Here is an 18,163-nt window from a genome sequence, read left to right as displayed (position 1 = left end):
TACAACTTGAAAACTGCTTATTTTCCTCTCTCTATTAAAATCTTTCCCTATTATATACCTAGAGCTATTAATATAAGGATTTTCCCGCGAGGTAAAGCCTTTATAGATAGTATAGAGGGCGCTATAGTACTAATATTAGTATAAGGGCCCTTAGCTAGCCCAACTAATGAAAAAAGCGACGGGTGGTCGACGTAGGAATCAATCCATTCTATGAGGCTACTAGTGCGGACTATGAAAAGGCTGCTTCGTAGTGAGAGTTTCGAGTACATATCTAACGTCTGGGATGAGCAGTGAATCAGAGAGAGGCTTCATTCTCGACAACGTGCTCGTAATTGCAAAGAGAGAGATCGGCGCTTTTGTTCCTGCAGTTCGGCATTCAATTTGTGTCTTCCGCAGGTTTCTGAGTGATCAAGGACTGCGAAAGCTTGCGAAGCCTTTTGAGATGGAGTACAAACGGCGATGATCACATGCTGTCATACTCATTAAGATGATCCGTTTGCGATATGCGCAATTTCTGCAACTCATCCTTCAATTGCATGAAACCTCCGGAGGTTGGGATGTTTTCCGGAAGCACCAGTATATTGGAGCAGTCGAGGAGCTGGCGAAGGTTACGACTCCCTGTGTTGCTGGAGATCCATAGTTTCAAGACCGCGTCGGGTGACCCTTCTACGAGACCTGTCATGAAACCAAGCAGGTGGACCGTATCTTCTGCAAAGATCTTTCTGCTTTCGAACGCGAAGAGGTCATCGATGATGAGGAAGAGTATGATCTTGGGTCCTAGATTCTCCACCAGATGTTGGAACACATACCAAAGAGACTCGATGTCATCTGCATCAACCGCTTCAACCTCTCGCAAGGTTGWCAAAGTGTATTCTCTGTGTGTAAGCAGAAGCTGCGCAATGAAACTTCGCATCAACCCGCACGGTCCAGCGTTCAATTCCCGATAACGTGTGTGTTTACCACAGAAGAAGGAAAGACAATACATGTCGCTGATGTCCGTTTTGATGTCCCCGCACGCGGATTGTATTGCATCGGTCAATTTGGCGCAACAGTATGATGTTGGACTCTCCTCGGGATCGCAATTGGCATTGACGAATAGCGTGGAGGAGTCCGCGGTGTCCAGCCATTGTAACAGCTTCCAGTCCGTCATGAGAGCCACAGCGCGATCTTGCACATGTGTTTCGAGGTCAAATGCATCGTTGAGCAGTCCCTGGATATCACTCTCCACCCTAGCGCGGTCGAAGTTGAGAACTTCGATGGCTTGGTCTAACTTGTTTGCGTGGTACTCTGTGGCTGCGTGGGACTGTCGGCCCAATCTCAGCCTTGCTGCCTCATCCTCGAACTCATTGATCCTACCCGTCCGCATATCGATGCGCTGATGCGACTCGAGTAGACTTGGCAGAACCAATCTGATTCTGGTTTCATTAAGCTCCTTCTGAAGTTGAAGCTCCCGCTGATGTCGCAATTCTTGCTCGAAAAGCAACTTCTTGAATTCGGACACTCCATCCTCGACCTTGCTCTTAATGTCAGACATCCCTTTCGCTTGCTCTGCACGAATAATGTCCATCTGATCGACGACCTGTCCTCCAACGATACTGATGTGTTGCTCGGATCGCATCTGCAGGATACGATTGTCCTTCTGGTGCTGGATAGTGGCCCCGTGTATCATCAACACGCTATCTCGGGTTTCTTGGGCCGCCTCTCTGGTCTGGATGATTTGCGACCAGCTTGTACTGCTCAGCTGTCTCTTTGAATTTGGCGACACTGCTGTGCAGCGTCTCTACAGCTAAGCYCAGATTCGCACCGTACCTATCTTGTTTGAGGAGGCAGGCGACTTTTCTCTCTATTCGTTGTTACTCGCGAGCACTGCAAAGGCGTAGGGTTGGTACTCACTCCGGAACGGCTTCTGTTTGGTCAATTCGTATACGATGCGGTGCAAGAGGGCGATGATGCCGGCCATGATCGCGGCATTGTGCTCGTGCAATTTGCTGCCGGGTTGCAATTTGTGAAACTCGAACATGCCCAATACATTACTTGTTGAATCCAGTATCTCTGGAATCCCGGCTATAGCATCGCAGATTTCCTCTCTGATTTGCTTCAGCCGTGCAGCAGCGCCAAAGATCAGCTTCAGTGCAGCACAGAGAATGGAGCAGTATTCGTTCTGACTGGGAAGTACTTCTGCCCACGTTGAAATTGTTTTGATATTGTCCGTAAACATGCGGTTCAGCTTGCGTACGATGGAATCCGAGAAGCCTTTTACTTCGTAGTGTGAATCTGCAACGGCCTTCGCGGCGTTTAAGGCTTCCTCTGGAGTATGGGCCGCTTTGCTGATGATGCTGTTTCGAAGGTGTTCTGGTGCCTCGGAGAGGTCATATTCTTCCACGGCCTTTCGAAAGTTCTCGGCCTCCTTCTCGACATCGCGATAAACGTGGTTCAGCCCATGCTGCACAGATTTCGATGCGAAGGCTGATGTCTGTTGGAGAGTCGTATTATATTAGTGCTCTGCTCACCAACCAAGGTTCGTTCCATTGCTTTAGATGGCGACTGCGAGCCATGAGGATGTTGTCTGCGTGATTACCGTCCTTCACGATGCAAACCTAAGGTAAGGTACCTTACTGACCTGGAGCGATGAGTCTTTCAGGGCTTCATTGATCGCTGGATGAGATGCCAATTCGTGCCGTTTCACGGAAATCGCGCGCTGCACGACGCGCCGGAATTCCGAAGTCGAGCCGACTGACTGCATCTCTTCCAGCTTCCCGTCCTTTCGCTGCGGCAGTCACTCCTCTGCGGTCGGGTCTATCAGCTGGTTGAATGAGGAGAAATCTCGGTCAGAAAGCAAGCAGCAGTGCGAGAGAGAGCTCCTCGATGCCGCCCCTCTGCCGGACCGACCATAAGGTACAAGACAGTCACCGTGCCGCCGACCCTGAACGCCTCGAACAAGTCGAACTATTTGCAGCCATCACCTCCGCAGCTGAGCACTCCAAAAACAGGATATCCCAGCTCAACTTCTCATGCCTTCCCCGCTCCCGTCCGCCTCGAAGACGCGAGAGGCCCAATGGAATCAAAGTCGAGACTGTGGCGCTGCCGTGTCTGCAGCAGGGCTGAGCTAGAATAAATACTGCACGATAACGCTAGCTGCCGTTGTTGACATTCAGCCGTGCCGCCTGTGTAACCTCTCGATGCCCACACTGCCTCTATCGACGTCTCTTTGACATGGGTCATGTTAGTCTGAGAGCGAACCATGCCGTGAGTATCAGATTTTGCAGCGGGAAAATTTCACCATGACCAGAGGGCCATCAGGATGTTCAATAGGCTTGCTCGATGCGGCGAAGCGATGATACAAATATGGTATGCAAGCGACATCAGCCTCTCGACGATAGCGAACCATGCGCTGGACGTGCACATGTCTAGAAGCCACCACAGCGGAGCAGTCCTCTTACAAGGAACGACCTCGGTTCAGCCGTCCTGTGATGAACGAGATGTACAGTTTACACAGCCTGGTCTTATCTGCTCGTGTACTCCGAGGCTACATGTCCATGTGATGGGCATAACCTGCGTTGCATAACAATGCTCTTTTGGTGGTACGTGGCTGGTCGTCTCGATGCGAGTGGAGATGGTCACCCTACGCCCTACGTTACTGACGGCCAACATATGTTGGCTGAGGGCAGACGCGAGGCCTTGCACATCTCATGCTTTGGTGGCGTCGTGCCGCTGGTCTGGCCGGGAGCTTCTTCGCTATTAATATTGTGCCACAGCGTTTGTATGCATAGTCAATACTCCATGGGACTCCCCCCGCTATAAAACCCCCCAGAAATGCTCCTGTCCCACCCTGGGATTATTCCCAGTGAGTTCTTTTGTTCTACACAAGATCCGTCTTTCTACAATCTTACACAATACGCATCTGGCATATCTCACTGAAATGGCTTCTCGGGAGGCATCAACTTCCACGCACACCGTAGGAAATGGCGCAAACCACGTGTTGACGTCAAGCGAAGTCAGCACTTCCAAGAGCGGCGCTGCTACCCCAATCACAGGAAGTTTGGAACGTCCAGTACTTCACAAGGCCCCCGAGTCTCAGCTCTCTGGCGTCAAACCTTCAGTATCCATCAACGGGACGACCGATAAGCACGGAGCTACACAAAGTCCCACTGCAAAGCACGTCTCTGCCCAGGTTCCGAACACCAATCCCGACGAGTACGTTGGTCGGCTTGAACGTCGTCTCCAGATCGTTGAAGAAGAGTTGCAAACACTGCGAAATTACAAAAGGTGCGTCCCTCGGCCCTTCTTCAGCGACAGGTACTGACGTGGACTTAGTACCTCCGATACTTCTGCAGGTGAAGTGGAGAAGGCTTCGGATTCGCTTACGGAAAAGAAACCTGAAGTCAAGGACGACAAGCCAGACTCTGCAACGGCGAAAGACTTCGATGACTTGTTTGGTAGGGTCCTCGCGGAGGAGACCGAAACCAAGGGCGATAAGAAAATGATCATGGATCGCGAACAAGAGCTCAAGATCGAGCAGATGAACTACCTCCAGTTCCGTAAGGTCAAATCAGAGATGGGCGTCTGTAAGGGCTCCGTACTCGTATCTGTAACCGCAACCAAGGGGAGTATCGGTTGCGGAGAGCTGGTGCCTGAATCTGAAGACCAGAGTACAGGTATTTGGCCATCAACCCTTGTGCCTATTGTCCAACTTCTGATGCAGTTGCAGAAGTGCCTTACCGTCTTGCCATCAACTCCCATTGTTTGCTGGAGCTGCTCGGGAACATCACCGAGACGACAATGAGCTCGAAGAACGTTCATTGCCGACCGTTTAAGTTTTTGGTATCAAACGAAAAGCTCATCAAAGATAAATTGGCTTCCCTCAACGCAGAATGTGAAGCGTTAAAGGAGGAAAAGGCCGCGGTTGCCGACTCAACTACGCAAACTGGAGAAGACTCAAGTGCAGCCACCGAGGCGACCGCCATCGAAAATACCACTACCGAGGTGACCAGTATCAAGACGACTAGCAACGAAGGCACCAGCGCAGAGACTACTAGCACTGATGTCGTCTCGGTTAAAAAGACGGAAAGTGATGCGGCAACCCCACCGGCAACCGTCGAGGAGAACGAGAATGTCAAGAAACTACGCACTCGAGATCATCTTAAGCTGCTGGTTGCTTTTATTGACGAGCACATATCGGACATTTCGCAGCTACGCGTGGACCTCGATGATGCAAAATTGGACGAGCTGTCCTTTGAAGATCTTTGGCACCTGTTCCGCCCAGGTCAGCTCGTGCTGCAGGACAACAATCAGCTGAAAAATGCTCGGAAAGCTTTTCGAGTGCTTCATGTCACAGGTGGCCGACCTATGATCGATATGGATGGCAAGAAAGATGCGTGGAACGACCTTGATCACGACGGCGTTCTGTCTCAGAGCGAGCTCAAGAGAACCAAGCTTGCTCGACGCGCGTATGGAGTTGCCAAGATGACTCCTCTCATCATTGACGTCGCATACGTGGACTTCGATGGTCGTTATCTAGGACCCAGATCTACTCGCATACCGATCCTAGCGTATGATGGCAAACGATCGATACGGTCGCTGGAAATATATCCTGCGCATTACGCCGTCGATCGCAGTGTCGCCGAATCTGAGCTGCTCGCAAGGGGGAAACTATTTGCAAAATACGCACACGTTCACCACCGCGACTATGAGGGGAGATCTCTCAGAGACGAGCGTCTTAACACTTGGCTTGAAGATGACAAACGTGGCGATGACGAGGTTTGCTACGGAAGACCTTTACGAGCATTGAATGTGAACTGACTATTGCAGGTATCGGGACAATGTATAATTGACCAGGCACATATCCTGGACTCCCACTTGTCCTTCAAAGCGGACTATATTGCCAAGCCGACTGATCAAGATGGTCGTGAGATCACTTGGTTCGCAGAGTGCGGAGTCAAGGACTGCCGTGCCTGCTCGGATATGTACGTCGATGATGGAATCGATCGCAAGTATCGAGACGTATTCATGGAGTCCGACGCTGGCAAACATCTTCTGGACGTCAGGGATCACGCGACCTTCGTCGAAAACACCGATGGCAAGAACGACGATCTATACATGTTACTCCCTCTTCGGCTCTACGGATACGCATTGACTGAACGAAAGTGGCATGCATTGAATGTCAACAACTTTTGCGAGAGGCAAGCGGACAATTCCTTCGATGACCTCGTCTTACCCGAGGAGAACAAGACACTCCTTCGGGCATTGGTGAAGAACCATATGGGCCTCAATACTGGCGAGAATTTACCGGACAATCTCCCGCGCAGAAGGGCTAGCATGGCACCGCCATCTCTGGACATAATCCGAGGCAAAGGACGTGGTCTTATCATCCTGCTCCACGGAGTTCCTGGAGTCGGCAAAACATCGACCGCAGAGAGTATTGCAGCACAGCTGGATCGACCGCTATTTCCGATTACCTGTGGTGACCTGGGAACGACTGCCATAGAGGTGGAAGATGCTTTGGAAGACTATTTCCGCCTGGCTACAAAGTGGAAGTGCGTCTTGTTACTTGATGAAGCTGACGTGTTCCTCGCACAACGTAGAGGTGGCGACTTCAAAAGGAATGGATTGGTTTCGGTATTCCTGCGGGTTCTCGAGTACTACGCAGGAATTCTCATTCTGACCACCAATCGTGTTGGGGAGTTTGACGAAGCTTTCCGCTCGCGCATTCACATCAGTCTCTACTATCCACCATTGGACCGCACTTCCACCGAAAAGATTTGGAAGCTCAACCTGGATCGCATCGAAACAAGCCCAGAGTTCGATCTCGACATCAGAAGGAAAGACATCATGGATTTTTGCAAGAAGCACTGGGAAACCAACCAGGATTTTCCAGGTCGTCTGTAAGTTGCAACAAGTTTCCAGTTCATTAATAAATCTGACAATTTCGATAGCTGGAATGGCAGACAGATCAAAAACGGGTTTCACACCGCGATTGCGCTTGCGAACTGGGACTTTTGGGACAACAAAGGCCACGAAAAGCGTGAAAAGCCGCTTTTGACTGCGAAGCAGTTCGAGTATGTTGCCAAAACCAGCTCTGCCTTCGATGATTACCTCGACGAAGTGCACCACTCGTCAAACCTCGGAGCGCACAGTGAGTGGGTTGCGACGCACAAACTTCGCAAAGATGATTACGAGCCATCACCTTCGGGCGGGAAGCGGATGTCGCTACCACATCGTAACAGTGGCAGCAATCCGTCTCGACGTACCACTGCTAGAGGCCAGCCTCCATCAACGCCACGCAATGGCTCCTCCCGCGTACTAACGACCATGTCTCTTGAGCCGCAGGAGATGATGGAGACTGATGCTGAGATCAAACGATTGAAGACAAAGCTCAAGAATCTCGACAAGGCGAAGATCTCGCAAGAGAAGCGCGATGATATGAAGTTTGATATACTTGATCGGTTGGAGTCGCTCGGTGTCGTCGAGGGCGATGGGGGGGAGGAAACTAACGCAGACATCCACGAGGATGGTGAAAAGGCTCCTTGGGGCTGAGTTGGGAGCGCAAGTGTTCACTCTCAGGTTAGGAGATTGCGCCTATCGTTCCCATTCCCATTTGTCGTGTTGAAATCAATTAGGCTGCTGTGTGATGTCTATGTTAAGATATGATGCGACTATGTCGATATATCGGTGATGAGCTACTCATCGGGTGGTAGACCGTGAAATGTACCTGGCCGATCTTCCACATAAATACCACAATCCCGATCGGATTTTCTATAAATGGCCTATCGAAATGGAGACTGAAAGGCAATCAAGTCCGATCTATTGTCACAGCCCGCAGATGMCCTCGGTGAGCTTGAGCTTCAAAGTCCTCAACGATGGATACCGAGTTAGCGAGCCTCATCTCGGCAAGCTTGGCTGGTATAAGAAGATCCTGCTGCATGTCCTCGACCTCTCGCATCTGTGCGCTCCAAGGCTGTAGCTTCTGGGGATACGTGATAAGAAGGATATCCTCCGGGTTATTACAAGCAGTTTCAAGCACGGGAAAGGCCCTGTCAGAGCTCAACAATCTCTTCGCATGCCCCTTGAATGCGACTCCAAAGGAAGGTAGGTCTACTAGTGAATTTCCAACAWTCCCTCAGGCACCGAAAAAGGCGGCACGTTGGTGAGCAACGTGCCGATTCGGAGCATTTCGTACCGTGTCTCGTTCATTCGGCTTTGAATTGGCGACGTCGTGTACTTCTCCTTGTTCTGCTGGGTCAGAAACAATCGCTGGTGGTGTCGATGGCGATGTATCTTCAACAGCTAATTGTGATAGAGTGGGCGGGATAGGAGCTTGAACGGCGCTCTGTGGACCGATTAGAGCTGGATTCCAGATTGATCCAGAAGCAGAAACTACAACAAGGTGTGCTGAATGCCCAGCTCCACTCCTGCACATACCAGGACAGGACCGCCTCGCTAAAATCCTCCACAAACGACTCTATGCAAAGGAACAGAGGTAACAGCATTCCCATCTCTCCTCAACCCATCAAACCACGCTCACAAGTTCTTGGCAACTGCAAGCATCGACTCGATTTCATCATCAAGTTAACTTTGGTGTGATGAAGCGCTCAAATTATCGAATGTACAATGCAAGCCTTTGCATCAAAAAGAAAAAAAAGATTCTCGCCGGTCGTGGACGTGCATTCTGAACTTTCTCGCCTCAAAACTTCTACATTTTCCGTCGAGAATTGCAGCGTCAGTTGAACGCCGTCAATTGTGACTTTGCGGCCAGCAAACATGTGTGATTCTAGTTCTCTAGTCCGTTGATCGGAGTCAGGGGGTTCTTTTGGTCGTTGTTGGAATCTGCTCACAATGCCTATTGGAGAAGGCTCACCTCGACAATGGATTATCTTCTCCCATCATAGCTTTTCGTCAACTGCATACCTATTACAGTCCATTGTTATTACTCTCCGACTATGCAGGCAAAAAGGGGCTCGCTCTGCTGCAAAAGGTTCGTATCCGAGATGAAGCCGAAGAAGAAAATTTCTCCTCCCCATGCTCTCGAACAAAAACAAAAACATTCAACATTTGGGATTCCCCGGTAGTCACCTACCCGAGTACTAGTCAAACGGTCGCATGGTTAAATAGGCCAGAGCGGACGGGATGGCTTGCTTTTCATGCACCTATGATCGAATGTGACTGTTGAGTGTCTTGTTCCAATATATGCTTCCATGGCTGTTCCATGAGGACTATACGTCGCTCGTCAATCAATGCGGTGTTTGGTGTTTCCGCTCCAGATGCGAAGGTTCGACTTAAGATTGTCTGGGATGTTTGTTCTTGGCCAGCATTATATGCCCAGCGCAACTATGTAGCGCGAAGCCCAAGTGCTTTTCTCTTCTTTCGTAGAGATAAAGTAGAGCCTCATAAAGGAGATCTCTGGCGACTGATTTGCATGACTCCAAGGACGAAGCATCGTGTGAAATTCGCACCAAAGATGCGTTCACGCCACCTGAGCCAAGATCATCCGACAATGCGAGCAGCGGACGTGATGCATCGGCCACGGTGATTTGACATACTCGCATATGAGCTTGACGTCCAATTCTCTGGCTTTCGGTTCAATGGCTTCTCCACCAGCAGTGATCAGATCGGAGGTGTGCGTACACAGCATGTAGAGAGGTTTGACGTGTAGTTGATGAACGAGACATGAGGTGCTATACAACTGGCCAGAGTAAGTTTGATGACAAGATATTTTGTCGCCATCTCTCGTCGAACAGGTCCAAAGCTCACTAGGTAGCGGACGTCCGACTCATGCACAGCGTCRGCTTTTGCCAGACCCATTGACCGGGAGTTGTACCAGCATATTATGTATCTTTCGGAGAGCAATGAAACGAACGCCTTTGTGACGAAGTTCCTGCAGGGTCGATGGATTTGTCGATGGATATGGAGGAGCGGTGATGGGATGGAGGTCAGAAGCCAAAACCGCTCCACCGACCTCGGCTTTCGTTTCCGACTCGCATCCTTGCAGACAAGATCGACAGCACATTGACGTCCTCTCTCGCTTCATCCGCAAACCGTAGACAGGCAATCCCACCGCACGGTCTACAGCACAATATACATCATGTCGAAGCTCAGAATACTGGTGCCCGTGAAGCGGGTCATTGACTATGCTGTATGTTTTCCTCGGCCCATTCACATATACCATCTCTGCACAGCTAACATGCTTCGTTACAGGTCAAACCCCGCGTCAACAAAGCGCAAACAGGCGTGGAAACCAACGTCAAGCACAGCATGAACCCCTTTGACGAATTATCCGTGGAAGAAGCCGTGCGATTCCGCGAACGGAAACTCCCCGTGGAAGAAATCGTCGCCTTCAGCGCCGGCCCCGCCAAATCGCAGGACATTATCCGCACAGCCATGGCCATGGGAGCGGATCGCGGGATTCACGTGGTAGAAGAGAAGACGGAATTGGAACCTCTCGGAATTGCAAAGCTCCTACAAAAAGTCGTAGAAGAGAACAAGAGCAATCTGGTCATTCTAGGCAAGCAGAGTATCGATGATGATTCTGGCCAGACGGGACAAATGCTCGCTGGACTGCTCAAGTGGCCGCAAGCAACGCAAGCGAGTAAGGTGGAGTTTGACGGGGACAATGTGACGGTGACGAGAGAGGTGGATGGTGGAGTGGAGACGTTGAAGACGAAGCTGCCGATGATCATCACGACGGATTTGAGGTTGAATGAGCCGAGGTATGCGAGTTTACCGAACATCATGAAGGCGAAGAAGAAGCCTTTGGAGAAGAAGACGCTGGCGGACTATGGAATTGATGCCACGAGGAGGCTGAAGACGGTCAAGGTCGAGGAGCCGGCACAGAGGCAGGGAGGCGGCAAAGTGGAGGATGTCGATGGCATGATTAGCAAGTTGAAGGAGTTGGGTGCGTTGTAGAAAGGAAGTATTGGTGTCGGCGCATGTGTATTTGTGCGTGTACACGTATGTACGCCCCGTGATGTGAGGTAATGGTGGGAGGGTTAGCCCGGTGAGTACCAGCAAATCTGTCGGGCATCATCTTTCTGATTTACCTGTACTTCATTCGCACTTTCGATTATTCTCTTCTATCCCGCCTCGTCTCTCACCGTCGCGTGCAGGATTTCTCTTCCGCCCGCCGGGCCGTCACGCTTGCTTCACTCGATCCCGTCCATTCACTCTCCCTCATCACCCCGCCGTCTCGTCACATGCGCTTCTTCCGCCGGCTCATGAACCGGCCCCTCTTCCGTACTCGCACACCTCTCTCCACTGAACCTTCTCAACCACATACAATCACACGCCTTTTTCGCAACCGGTCAAGCAAGACCAAGCCTTGCACCGTCGCTGACACGGACAGTTGTTACTCCATCGCCGCTACCATGGCGTCCGGTTCCACCGCCCGCGACATGGTTGACTCTACCGCCGCTACCATTGCGTCCGCTTCCACCACCGGCGACATGGTCGACTCTACCGCCGTCAATGATACGACCGGTCCTTCCACAACTGCCAATGCAATCGCGCRGTTGTCCGCGCACCAGCTCGAGGCTCTGGATGGCCTGGTTGTGGGCGACCTTCTCTTCATCGTTGCAGTCGATGACGATGCCGCGGAGGACGATGCGCGCGAGAGCGACGAAGATGAGGGGCAGGATTCCGAGGASGTGGACGGAGACGATGAGGAGCAGACACACGACGATGCCGACAGCGCTGCTGAGGGCGACGTTGAGGGCGACGATGAGGGTGACGATGATGGCGAAGACGAGGAGGATACCAGCAGCGCCGGCGAGAACAACGAGGATGAAGACGAGAGCGCGGACGATAACACTGACCCCGACACTGCCGCAGCGCTCGCCCACGTTGATACACCACCAAGCTTGTTCATCGTCACTGACATCATTTCCGACGACGGAGGTGTCATCAAGGACGTGAAGTTGAAGAAGCTGACATACTCTCAAGTCGCCGAGGTGGACAAGTGCCACAGCTTTCAAGTGTACGGCAACGAAATCGTTCACCATGACGATCCCAAGGCATGCAACCAGTGCAAAGACACTCTTAGCATCGCCGACACCGTACCAACCCCAGACCACCTGATAATCAACTCTCCACAGGGCGACTACGTCCGCCATGCAGACCATACCATCGCATCGAATGCCCGCCAACAATGTATTCCCGAGTGCAGGAACGGCTGGCTCCCAGATCGTGGGGTTGTGAACTTATTGATCGCTGGCCATGACTCGCCGATCCTCGCCTGGAATGGCGACCTTGAGATGGACCTGCAGCATTCAGTCTGCCCTGTCTGTGTCGGCCTCGACCTCTTCAAGGCTCAAGAAGCTCTCCAATTGGCTCTACTCACCAACGGTCATTCGAACTTCGACGCGATAGTAGATCATGCGGGCGACCTGAACGCGCGCCGTGCCGCCCTTGGCTATCCTTTCTGCCAGTTCGATGAGCGCTTGTGGGGGTTCTACTTTGACGACATGGATGGTGAAGATGGTGGAGGCGATGGTGGAATGGACGGAGGTTGGAACSACCCGTACGAGCAYTTTCCAGAAGCACTGGACCCAAACGCATACATCAGGATGAACCCAGCGAGCGAGGCTACCATCCAGGCACTCCCACGAAAGCTCTTCGTCGAGACGGGCAGCAGCGCTGCTGAGTGCGCCGTTTGCATGGACCCGCTCAAGAAGGAGTCCGTGGTCATCGTGTTGCCGTGCGGACATTCGGAACATCATGCCGAGTGTTTGGAGTTGTGGTTGAGGCAGCAGGAGACTTGCACGGTGTGTCGGAGGGTTGTACCTACTGCGAAAGCGGTTGGAGGGGCTATGGTTGAGCAGGAAGAGGACAACTCTGAGGAGGCGATCGAGCCCACCACTCCCGCGCTCCACGATGATGTCGACATGCATCCTGGCTTTCCCGGCCCAAGCAAAGACGCAGCTGAAGGCAACATTACGGTGCCACAAGTGTTGCCTTCTTTGAGCTGGGCCACAGCGGATGACGATTCGATCATGTCGGATGAGTAGTGTCTCGAGGTCGCGGGCATAGGAATCTCGTGGAGAATTTCCTTTGCGTGGCTGTCAGAGACTCTGGCTCAAGACACATGGACGTGGCTACTACCAAAAGGCGGAGAAGCTTAGGCGGATGAGCGAGTTGGGTGGCGTGGCATGGGTTGATGTGCTGTGTTGCGAGCTCGGTCTGTCTTCCAACAAAAGTTTACCTTGCTTCTCAACAGTGGCCGCGATGTTGGCTGCAGGGGTGGCGTTAGGATACTTGACGATTCAATGAATATGACGTGATCTTATACGTGTTCATTCCGTTCATTTTTGAGACATCGTGACAGCATTGCGAATCCCTTACATTTTCAAAAGGTATAGATGATATACACTTCTTCATGAAGACGCTAGCGCGTCGACATCTGATCAGCACAGCACCTTCACGTCATCCTTCCTCGAACATCACCACCACATTTTCATAACAACATGATACCAAACATCGCAACATCCCCTCCGTACCGATAGCGCGAAGTACCTATCACCACCATGTTCACCATGCGATCCCTCCTCCGCAATCTCCCCCGAGTAGGCGAAACTCCACGCCACTTCTTCACACCTTCACCGATCCAACAAAAAGCGACATTCGCCTCCCAATCATGGACGACAGCACACCGAACAACATTTCGCAAACCACCCAGAAAAATATGGCAACGGCAATATCGCCGTCAAGCCTTCAACTACCAACGCTTCAACACGACCCGCTCCTACTTCCACCGCTGGGCCGCCCGTCCCACCTTCTACTACGAACTCGGCGGTCTGGGAGCTGCAGGCGGTGGCTTCTACGTCTACAATCTCGAACAAGTCCCCGTCTCAGGTCGCAGACGCTTCAACATCATCGGCGCCTCGACCGAGTCTTCGCAAGGGCAACAGATGTATGCGGCTACGATGCAAGAGTTTCGGGGGAGAATCATGTCGCCTTTGAGCCGAGAACACAGACTTGTTAATGGGGTGTTGAAGAGATTGATTCCGCATTCGGGATTGGAAGGGGAGGAATGGGAAGTGCACGTTATTGATGGCGATATGAAAAACGCCTTTGTCATTCCTGGGGGGAAAGTTTTTGTGTTTAGAGGCATTTTGGATATTTGCAAGTATGACGAGAACGCTGTCGCGGCAGTTCTGGGTCATGAGATTGCCCACAACGTCGCGCATCACGCCGCGGAACGAATGTCGCAGTCCGCGATTCTGATGCCGATTGCTATAGGCGCGAGCTTAATGCTAGGCGTGGATCCGGGGATTGGAGGTTATATGAGTAAGATTGCGTTTGAGTTGCCGGGCAGTCGAGCGCAGGAGAGTGAGGCGGATTATATTGGCTTGTTGATGATGGCGGATGCATGTTTCCAACCCGAAGCTGCGGTGGAGTTGTGGGGTCGCATGGAAGTTGACGAGAAGRGCATGGCGCCGCCRCAGTTTTTGAGCACGCATCCTAGTTCGCATGGGAGGATGGAGAGGATTCAGGGGTGGTTGCCGGAGGCTAAGGATCGATTGGAGAGGGGTGGATGTGCTGGCATGGGGAGTTATGCGAATGCTTTTAGGAGGGAGGTTGTTTTGGGGGAGAAGTGGAGGGAGGTTTGATGGGTTGTCGTTTATGATTGACATGATTAGATGAGGGTGGGTGGGACTTCACTCCATTTTACGGCTGGGCTGGATTTGTACCATATTGTATAATAGTGATAGGCGAATTTTGGACGAGGATGCCATACGCCACTTTCCAAGAGATGATTAATCTTCTGCTGGACTACAAGAACCCATTCCCTTGGAAAGATTTGTCCTCTTCTCCCTCCATCTYAAACGCGACTTCGTATCATACACCGCAAGGCTCCTCTACGCCTCCTAATTGGATCGCACAAGGCTCTTTCAACCGCGCTTCCGTCAAAGGGATTGTATACATCTTGGAGATTCTGGGAGGCTCAGAGGGGCTGTCCCGTGGTGAGAGGGACGGAGACGTGCTATATTCTATGCTATGACTAGCTAGAGATGGTATTCTGCTCAAGAATTCAAGAGTTTCGGATGCTTGTGAAGTAGGGGATCGATCCGGGACGTAACAATCGGTGAGGTGGCTTTTGAAGCTTCGGGCAATCGTTGTGCTGAGGGTTCTGGCCGGTAGAGATGGTGCTATGGGGAGCGCTAAGAGGGAAATTATCGAGGATTGAGGGGAGACGACGCATGTTGCAAAGTGCCTGTGGATCGTACTACAACAGCTGTTCCTAGAATGGATGAGACGATGATCACCCACCCTATACGCGCTTGTTGTCGTTTTTGTGTACGCTCAAAAACGGTGTAGATGTATATAGCATTGCAGACGATGCTGATACATGCAGCATTGTTGCATTGATGATCTAGACAAGYCGTCGGCGTACATTATGCTACTACTCCAACCCTAATCCTATCAGGAGTGCACAATAAGACGTAGAATACGCCAATCTTGCTCATTGTTACGAGAATACAAGGCTTCGCTATTTAGGACTTTCACATGCGCGCTCATCAAAGGGGCGGATTGAGACCTGCTGGTGGCATTGCGGACATCAAATATCATTATCATTATCATCATTATCATTATGAGCTCAGTGTAGATCCACCGCGACTCTATTCGTCTCAAACTTCTTGGTGTTTGGAATGAGAAGAGAGCATACCATGGCACATACCCCAAAAGCAATGCTCACGTACCTAGCGCATCGTTAGCTTTGGCTGCATGAATGGAGTTTCTTGAAGAGCCCAGAACTTACCAAACAAGGTGGAGAGCCTCTGCATAAGCCCACTGCCTTCCCAAAGTCGCAGCTGCCAGTACCTCTGGAGTCACGCCCGGGACAGAAGAGATATTTGCCGGCGCAGTGAGCATTGTTCCAACAAATAGCTCGACGCTTGTGGAAGGTAGACCAGCTCCAACAGCGTACGTTCCAATCAAGACCGGGAGGCGGGAGGTCAACTTCTTGTTGAACACACTGTAGTAAATACTGTATCCAATGGCACCGCCGACGGCACGGACAGACAGGGATAACGCAGCACAAGTCGTGATGAGAGCATCCGGACAAGCAACCATGGCGACAGTAGCAGCCGGCACAATCACACCTCCTAGTCCAAAAGCAGCAAAGGAAGCCAAAGTGACGGATTGAGCGGCATTGCCAGGCTCCATGCTGGCCAAAGCGCCTCCAAAAGCCGTGAGCATAGCGGAAGCCATGAAAAGTACCCATCTAGAGTTGCCTGTCCAGGCGCTGAGGAGAAAGTTCCAAAAGATGGCTCCTACTGCCGTGGCAAGTCCAACGGGAAGTCCACGCCATCCAATCGCTATGGGATCTGGAGACCAGACGTTGGAGATGGTCAGAGGCCAGAAGTTGAGAAGGGAGAAGAAGTTCATTCCTGCGACGAAAGCGACTGCGAAAGCGGGCGCGACGACTTTCTGGCCTGTGAAGAGTTCTTTGGGAATCATGGGGTGACGGGCGAATTTTCCTTCCCAGACTATCCATGCAAAAATCAAGGCGATGCCAAAGAGGAGTAGGCAGAGAATGTATGCGCTCGTCCAGGGATGACTGTAGCCACCGGCTTGAAGAGCGACAAGACTGTGGAGAGTTGTTAGGTGATGCTTTTATGAATGTTGGGAACGGTGCCTTACAATAGTGTCAATCCGATGATCGATACAAACCCGCCGACGTAGTCGATACGTTTGACGACTGCCATGGTGCTCAATCCCGCCGCACGTGCGTGACCGAGCGGGAAGTAGCAGAAGAGAAGACCGATCAGAGTCACGCCGTTGTAGACTCTGAATTCATCGTCAGCTTCTTGCTCGCTTCATCAAAGCGGAAAATGTCGTCACTTACAGACAGATCCATGCTCCCCACCTCCATGTTGGGTTCGATCCTCTGGTGGAGAATAGTTGCGAGTACATTACATATGGGCATAATGGAATAACGAATGCTGTGAGAGCTGCAAGTGAGTAGCCACGGTGCTTCACAGGCACAGTCTCAGCGAGTCTGTGGAATTGTTAGCATTCATTGTCGTAGGAGACCATCAATTGAAATCACTCACCCAGCCAACCCCGTCAATTCACCAATACCAGCGCCCGCACCCGCCAACGCCATACCTGTAAGGCCTGCACCGAGATGTTGGGCAGTTCCGAGAACGACACAGCCGAGACAGAGAAGAAGCGCTCCAAAGAGAGCAATGTATCGCTTCCCGAACAGGTCCTGAAGATAGCCTACAAAGGGGCAAACCGATGCAATGGCAAGTGTATTGGCTACTGGGAGCCATCCAATGGCATCATGWGCGTCAAGATCTTCGGCAATAAAGCTGAGAGTACCTCCAGTGAAATAAAGCGGAAGCTGGGAGCCTTTCGGATCGATCAATAAGTATTCAGCGCAGGTGAAGCTTTGGCATTGACTGACCTGTGTACAGCATTGACAGAAAGCCAGCGGCGAGCAACTTCTTGGTTGTCCATCGAACTTTGCCATCGGAGTCATCTCCCATGAAGGCATGATGGTTGTCCAAGGCAATCGCCTCGATAGTGTCAGTCTTCTCAAGAGGGCTGCCTTTCTGTCGAGTAGGTGATTCGTAATCTGACCGCGTCTCGATACGCTCGATCGTTCCCTTCTCTGTTTCTGCCATGATTAAATTACCCCAAAAATGATGTGGGAGAGGAAGGAGATGCAAGGAAAGGAGACGTCAGGAAGAGCAACAACCGCGGATGGCTTTATGGATATGTCTCGGACAGTGACACGAAAGAGGGGAAACTTGGACCTCGACTGTGGCGTGCCAGGGAGCATTTGCAAGCGAATCTAGATCCTGGAGCATTCAAGTCGACTCTTCCGGCATGCAATAACAGGCTCACTGCTGTGGTGTGACTGGCCGAGCATGGGTCTTGCGAGTCCTGATCTGATGGGCTAGATCTGCGTAACGATACACGCTACAAGCCACCTCACGAGGAGCCACGTGGTATGCTCAAGTGAATCAAGTCAGCTTACATGGGAGTGAGGGTTAAAGTCCTTAATCCGGATGCGGGAATAATGCTGGCTCCTGTTGTTATTCTTTCTCATGAAAGTTTTGAACCATAAGGATTGCTCTGCCATGTATCTTGCCTCACTACAGAGCTTCTCGCCGTTTTATAGGATGGTCTTTTGGTGCCACTTGAAGTTCGCTGAACAGTCAAT

General features: G+C 51.5%; 6 protein-coding genes; 4 read left to right on the top strand and 2 right to left on the bottom strand.

Annotated features, from left to right (window-relative positions):
• Positions 1-463: 463 nt before the first annotated feature.
• On the bottom strand, positions 464-2,743 carry RCC_00996 (uncharacterized protein; the record flags this gene model as incomplete). XM_023766226.1 has 4 exons in its annotated part: positions 464-1,745; positions 1,810-1,843; positions 1,894-2,473; positions 2,621-2,743. The coding sequence occupies 4 exons, from the start codon at positions 2,741-2,743 to the stop codon at positions 464-466; spliced, it is 2,019 nt and encodes a 672-aa protein (XP_023621994.1).
• A 1,176-nt stretch (positions 2,744-3,919) lies between these two features.
• On the top strand, positions 3,920-7,533 carry RCC_00995 (uncharacterized protein; the record flags this gene model as incomplete). XM_023766225.1 has 5 exons in its annotated part: positions 3,920-4,266; positions 4,315-4,655; positions 4,709-5,757; positions 5,809-6,881; positions 6,933-7,533. 5 exons carry the CDS (start codon positions 3,920-3,922, stop codon positions 7,531-7,533), a joined length of 3,411 nt encoding a protein of 1,136 aa, XP_023621993.1.
• A 2,545-nt stretch (positions 7,534-10,078) lies between these two features.
• RCC_00994 (probable electron transfer flavoprotein beta chain) lies at positions 10,079-10,899 on the top strand (the record flags this gene model as incomplete). XM_023766224.1 has 2 exons in its annotated part: positions 10,079-10,129; positions 10,192-10,899. 2 exons carry the CDS (start codon positions 10,079-10,081, stop codon positions 10,897-10,899), a joined length of 759 nt encoding a protein of 252 aa, XP_023621992.1.
• Positions 10,900-11,357: 458 nt separating this feature from the next.
• RCC_00993 (uncharacterized protein) lies at positions 11,358-12,995 on the top strand (the record flags this gene model as incomplete). The annotated part of the gene is made up of 1 exon (XM_023766223.1): positions 11,358-12,995. The coding sequence occupies one exon, from the start codon at positions 11,358-11,360 to the stop codon at positions 12,993-12,995; it is 1,638 nt and encodes a 545-aa protein (XP_023621991.1).
• Positions 12,996-13,511: 516 nt separating this feature from the next.
• Positions 13,512-14,597, top strand: RCC_00992 (uncharacterized protein; the record flags this gene model as incomplete). Its single annotated transcript, XM_023766222.1, has 1 exon — positions 13,512-14,597. The coding sequence occupies one exon, from the start codon at positions 13,512-13,514 to the stop codon at positions 14,595-14,597; it is 1,086 nt and encodes a 361-aa protein (XP_023621990.1).
• A 981-nt stretch (positions 14,598-15,578) lies between these two features.
• Positions 15,579-17,621, bottom strand: RCC_00991 (related to MFS drug efflux pump; the record flags this gene model as incomplete). XM_023766221.1 has 7 exons in its annotated part: positions 15,579-15,608; positions 15,668-15,689; positions 15,749-16,579; positions 16,633-16,779; positions 16,838-16,990; positions 17,046-17,346; positions 17,402-17,621. 7 exons carry the CDS (start codon positions 17,619-17,621, stop codon positions 15,579-15,581), a joined length of 1,704 nt encoding a protein of 567 aa, XP_023621989.1.
• Positions 17,622-18,163: the final 542 nt, after the last annotated feature.

Source organism: Ramularia collo-cygni (assembly GCF_900074925.1).
Source record: "Ramularia collo-cygni strain URUG2 genome assembly, contig: RCC_scaffold01, whole genome shotgun sequence".
NCBI lineage: Eukaryota > Fungi > Ascomycota > Dothideomycetes > Mycosphaerellales > Mycosphaerellaceae > Ramularia > Ramularia collo-cygni.
This window is presented reverse-complemented; position numbering and strand designations above follow the sequence as displayed.